This window comes from Neolamprologus brichardi, chromosome 17, assembly GCF_056152115.1.
Source record: "Neolamprologus brichardi isolate AB-2024 chromosome 17, ASM5615211v1, whole genome shotgun sequence".
NCBI classification, from domain to species: Eukaryota; Metazoa; Chordata; class Actinopteri; order Cichliformes; family Cichlidae; genus Neolamprologus; species Neolamprologus brichardi.
The window spans coordinates 21,697,190-21,703,189 of record NC_142120.1 but is presented as its reverse complement, the minus strand read 5'-3'; the positions used below and the strand labels follow the sequence as shown (position 1 = coordinate 21,703,189).

The following is a 6,000-nucleotide window of genomic DNA, read 5'->3' as shown; positions in this document are numbered from 1 at the left end:
CCTTCCTGTTCAACTGAAATGCCTTGGTTTTTCAGTTGTGTGTGTGAGAGCGTTTCAGTAGTGTGTGTGAGAGCGTTTCAGTAGTGTGTGTGAGAGCTAAAATTTCAGTAGTGTGTGTGAGAGCTAAAATTTCAGTAGTGTGTGTGAGAGCATTTCAGTAGTATGTGTGAGAGCGTTTCAGTAGTATGTGTGAGAGCGTTTCAGTAGTGTGTGTGAGAGCTAAAATTTCAGTAGTGTGTGTGAGAGCTAAAATTTCAGTAGTGTGTGTGAGAGCGTTTCAGTTGTGTGTGTGAGAGCGTTTCAGTAGTGTGTGTGAGAGCGTTTCAGTAGTGTGTGTGAGAGCTAAAATTTCAGTAGTGTGTGTGAGAGCGTTTCAGTTGTGTGTGTGAGAGCTAAAATTTCAGTAGTGTGTGTGAGAGCGTTTCAGTAGTGTGTGTGAGAGCGTTTCAGTAGTGTGTGTGAGAGCTAAAATTTCAGTAGTGTGTGTGAGAGCGTTTCAGTAGTGTGTGTGAGAGCGTTTCAGTAGTGTGTGTGAGAGCGTTTCAGTTGTGTGTGTGAGAGCTAAAATTTCAGTAGTGTGTGTGAGAGCGTTTCAGTAGTGTGTGTGAGAGCGTTTCAGTAGTGTGTGTGAGAGCTAAAATTTCAGTAGTGTGTGTGAGAGCGTTTCAGTAGTGTGTGTGAGAGCGTTTCAGTTGTGTGTGTGAGAGCTAAAATTTCAGTAGTGTGTGTGAGAGCGTTTCAGTAGTGTGTGTGAGAGCGTTTCAGTAGTGTGTGTGAGAGCTAAAATTTCAGTAGTGTGTGTGAGAGCGTTTCAGTTGTGTGTGTGAGAGCGTTTCAGTAGTGTGTGTGAGAGCGTTTCAGTAGTGTGTGTGAGAGCTAAAATTTCAGTAGTGTGTGTGAGAGCGTTTCAGTTGTGTGTGTGAGAGCGTTTCAGTAGTGTGTGTGAGAGCGTTTCAGTTGTGTGTGTGAGAGCTAAAATTTCAGTAGTGTGTGTGAGAGCTAAAATTTCAGTAGTGTGTGTGAGAGCGTTTCAGTAGTGTGTGTGAGAGCTAAAATTTCAGTAGTGTGTGTGAGAGCGTTTCAGTAGTGTGTGTGAGAGCGTTTCAGTAGTGTGTGTGAGAGCTAAAATTTCAGTAGTGTGTGTGAGAGCGTTTCAGTAGTGTGTGTGAGAGCGTTTCAGTAGTGTGTGTGAGAGCGTTTCAGTTGTGTGTGTGAGAGCGTTTCAGTAGTGTGTGTGAGAGCGTTTCAGTAGTGTGTGTGAGAGCTAAAATTTTAGTAGTGTGTGTGAGAGCGTTTCAGTAGTGTGTGTGAGAGCGTTTCAGTAGTGTGTGTGAGAGCGTTTCAGTTGTGTGTGTGAGAGCTAAAATTTCAGTAGTGTGTGTGAGAGCGTTTCAGTAGTGTGTGTGAGAGCGTTTCAGTAGTGTGTGTGAGAGCTAAAATTTCAGTAGTGTGTGTGAGAGCGTTTCAGTAGTGTGTGTGAGAGCGTTTCAGTAGTGTGTGTGAGAGCGTTTCAGTTGTGTGTGTGAGAGCTAAAATTTCAGTAGTGTGTGTGAGAGCGTTTCAGTAGTGTGTGTGAGAGCGTTTCAGTAGTGTGTGTGAGAGCTAAAATTTCAGTAGTGTGTGTGAGAGCGTTTCAGTAGTGTGTGTGAGAGCGTTTCAGTAGTGTGTGTGAGAGCGTTTCAGTAGTGTGTGTGAGAGCGTTTCAGTAATAATGTCCCTTACGGCACCTCATACAAAACCTGCAGTTCCTCTAGCATCCACTAGAGACCACTAGAGAAAATGTTAAAACTTCACAGCAGAGATAAATAGCGTGATGTAACTTACCTGTTTGAGTTGTATTAAGGCTTAAAGTTTGCGTTATTAGTGGTGTGGCCTCTTTGACTGACACGTGGACAGAGTCTCTGAGCTGGACCTCTAAGCTGTGTTTGTGCTGTTGGAGCATTTTTAATGACATTATTTGACCAATAATATGGCTGCTGTGAGGTTACTGTGCTAACAGACTGTCCAAGACGTCTGTGAGTGAAATGCTGGGATTTTATTTGGATGTTACTGAGCACCGTGTAATTAATAACCAAATTATCTTGGATTAGCTTATAACTCAACCCTCTTTCTCTATTTAAAAGGTTATGAAGGGTAAAACTATCCACAAAGGCCAAAATTCATGTTTATTTGTATGGCAAAGACATTTTAACAAGCGAGTCTGTAGCCAGCTTCTAGTGGGCATCACAGGAAATGCAGTGTTCTGTTTTGAGGTTTTGGTTTTGTTCAGTCACAACCAAAAAAACTTTCCTATGAAGTGAAATGTGGAAATCGTGTCATACTTTTACGTTTTACATGTTAGCAGAGCAACAACGGCATGAAGGTCTGCCATGGGCATGAAATCCAGTTGTTTCAGCCTGAGTCATAGTGGTGAACCGACCAAACGAGTGTTTATTAAACTCGCCTCAGCCACTCAAAGCCATAACTAGTGAAACTAACTGGAAACACTAACTCCATCTCTGAATACGCAGTTATCTCAGCTGAATCCTCACATCTGTCTCACCATCTGTGGGATGTTTTCAATTACTGCATTTCTAAATCCAGACTGTCGATGCTCCACTACTTCTGAGAGAGACAGGTATTTGAGATAGATATAAGTCCGGTATTAGTTCCTGTGTGAAAGCAAACCTGACATCCAGAAAAAGAGAGGATGTTTCTGAGAGTGTTGCGCTCTCTCGATCCGCTAAGAGGCTTATCTCATGCAGCATGTAACAGCGAGAGAACAACAAGGAGCCAGCGGCGAAATAAAACCTGATCTGAATTGAATCATCAAGCCACCGGAGTGATCAAGCATCACTCAACCTGCAGAGAGAGAGAGAGAGAGAGAGAGAGAGAGAGAGAGAGAGAGATGAAACCATAGAAACATGCCACATAGCCACAGGCTGCACCACATGACCAAAAGTATGTAGACACCTGAGTCGCTGCTAAATAGAGTTCAGGTCAGGACATCAAACTGTTTCCCAAAGTAAAAGGTTTTCAGCAGGAGGGTTGAACTCAGACACGACACTCCTGCTGGACGTCTTTGTGCCGCTCTTTGGCTCCATTACACATGCGTCTAATCTTTTAGCTTAAGTTCTGCAAATAAACCCCTAAAGTCTGACGACCACATGCTAAAACTGTCCACACTCATGGCTAAGAAGGATCAAGCTTCTGCAGTCTGTCCACACAAATGTGTCACTTTTGCTGCACCTCGCGTCTACGTTTCTCCACCATCTCCAGAGATGGGCTCTGGAAATGCTGCTGAATCTTGGCATCTTGCCCCAGAGGGGAGGGACACACACCTCCACAGAATCCAGCCGAGGAGGTTAACCTGCCCAGAAGCTGTTGACCCATTAAGAACTGCTGACCCATTAAGATCTGACATAGATACAATCCCAAAGCATGTGCAAGTACAACAAAGACTTTCTTATGCAGTTTTAAAAACACATAACCAATAAAGAAACTAACCATTTAAAACAAGTCTGAACTTTTAGATTTTCAAGAGCAGGGAGCTTTGATCTTTCATCAGCTGTGGGTAGCTTCCTCTGTAGATGTGATGAGGCGAGGAGCTCATAGTAGAACCCAGAGATCCTCCACCTCAAGATGAGACAGCTGAGGTGATTCACCAGGATTGGTCCAACGAAGAGGAGACCTCTTCGTTCGACACAGGACACCCTGGAAAGACTCTTAGCTGACCTGTGACCTTTCTGAGGAGCTGGAGAGGGTGGCTGTGAGGGGGAAGTGTGGGCGTCTGGGTCTGCTTGGACCTCTTCCCTGTGGTCACATCTGGCTCCATTAAAACTACACAGTGACCATAGTTTATATACAGTCTTTGCTTTCTCTTTATAACGTTATCACTCGCTATGATGTCAGTGCATGCTGCTGACGCCAAACCAGCTGAAAGCAAACTTGTTGTTGACAGAGTTATGTGCAGACCCGTCTAACCTGATGGCCACACAGGTGTCCACACACTTTTGGCCACGTCGCTGAGCGCATGTGTTGTGATTTTGGTGAACTGAGCCTTTATCGTAGAAAGTTCCAGGGTTGTTTGGGCTTTTGCAGTGAAGATGAGAAGAGTGAGGAGAGTGGGAGGTGAAGGGTGAGAAGGAGGGCAGGCTGGGGTGAGGTGGGCGATAAAAGAGGCAGAGGGGGAGGAGGGAGGACAGATGAAGCGCTTACAGAACGAAAGCGGTCGCGTTTAAACTCAACAGTTTCTCAGCACACAGCGAGCAGCGCCTCCTCCTCTTCTTCCCCCTCCTTCATCCTCCGTGCATCCATCCTCCTCCTCCTCCTCCTCCGTTCCTCCTCTCCATGCCGGCGGAGGTCTCCGCGGGGCTGCCATGGCGAAGATCCGGGTGTCGTACGAGTACTCCGAGGCCGAGGACAAGAGCATCCGGCTGGGCTTGTTCCTGATCGCCTGCGGGATCCTCAGCCTCTTCATCCTGGGCTTCTGCTGGCTCAGCCCGACCCTGCAGAGCCTCCAGAGCAAGCCGGCCAACTGCACGGTGAGCCCGGCTGCCAGCTCCGAGCTGCCACCGCCGCTGTTGCCGGAGCCGCCGCCGTACAAGGAGGTGTAGTAGATGTAGTAGTAGTAGTCAGGTTAGTGGTAGTATTAGTTAAAATACACACTGAACCCGACTTTTCTTGTCGTTTGTTGTCGGGGTTCACGCTGTGCTGGTTTTTAGAGGTGTGTTTATGTGGAAGTAGTTTTAGTGAGGACTGCTGCTACCACACTTACTGTAGTACTGCTACTGCACTCAGTACACGCTGCAGTTAAATACTTTTGATATCACACAATACATTTCTAGGGCAGGCTTTGACTGTCTATAGTACTTCACCTTAAAATATTATTTTAGCACGCAGCCTATTAATAGTTCTCCTATAAAAAGAAAAAAATAACTTGCAGCCTACTGCAGGATACTGAGAGCTGTTAAGGATTTCAGCATTTCGCCGGAACTGCTGAAACAACTAGGACTTTAACTGATTAATTATACGCATTAAAAGTACATCAATCACAAGTACTGAAAAATAGTAAACATATGTCTGCTGTAGTGTTGCTATAAGGCTACTAACACTCAGCGGCAGCAGGGCGGCTTTACCTGGAGCCTAAATTAGTGATGTGACTGTGTAAGTGTGTTATTATCAGCTGTGGTATTAGTGGTTGATAAAGAGGGGAGTGCTACAGTGTTAGTAAAATAATAAGTGAAGTCAGGACCAAAATAAATGCAGTTTTTAACATAATACTGACATTATTTTCTTCATATGTGCACTCGTCTGCTTTCAGCTCAGTGTGGGAGTCTTTCTTGCACTTATTTCCAGTCTCCTTAGTTTCTCCTCACACACGGAGTGGAGTAGACATATTAAGCCAACTCACCACTGTACGTATGTCACCATGAGTTCAATAAAAGTGAGAAACACCTCCAGGCTGCCAACTCTCTGTTAGCTCTCCCGTTGCTGATGGTGGAGTAAACATTTCCATCGATACTCAATATCCAGATTTTGGAGTCAGGATCAGGACACGTCGGCATGATTGGAGATTTTATAAAGTATTAATGTTGATTCAGACAAAAAAAAAGTATTTAAGGGAAAATAATGTTGATTCCTGTGGATCTGGGTCCAGTATTTGCATTTTTTCTGTTTTTTTTTTTCATGTGAACTTAATGAATTCACAGCTTTTTGAAATTCTATGCATTAACTGGACAAAGCTGCAGCTTTACTTATAGGTGAAAGGATCCACTTGCCTCTTTTGTTATGCTGCAGTTTTTAGGAAAGTCCAAATTGTTTACTAGAAAGTCACTGACATATTTACTCTACAGGGTGGGCCATTTATATGGATACACCGTAATAAAATGGGAATGGTTGGTGATATTAAAGTTCTGTTTGTGGCACATTAGTATATGTGAGGGGGCAAACTCCTCAAGATGGGTGGTGACCATGGTGGCCATTTAGAAGTCGGCCATCTTGGATACAACTTTTGTTTTT

The 6,000-nt window shown here is 44.5% G+C and overlaps 1 protein-coding gene across 2 annotated transcripts in view; it reads left to right on the top strand.

Annotated features, from left to right (window-relative positions):
- The first annotated feature begins 4,204 nt into the window (after window positions 1-4,204).
- LOC102792035 (calcium-activated potassium channel subunit beta-4-like) overlaps window positions 4,205-6,000 on the top strand; it is a 37,431-nt gene continuing 35,635 nt past the window's right edge. The window contains exon 1 of one of the 2 annotated variants that reach the window (XM_006781019.2): window positions 4,205-4,523. In XM_006781019.2, the coding sequence (XP_006781082.1) occupies window positions 4,359-4,523 (165 nt within the window). In that variant the 5' untranslated portion in view covers window positions 4,205-4,358. Of the gene's footprint in view, window positions 4,590-6,000 lie in introns of both variants that reach the window. The other variant, XM_087831119.1, reaches the window with a different exon arrangement.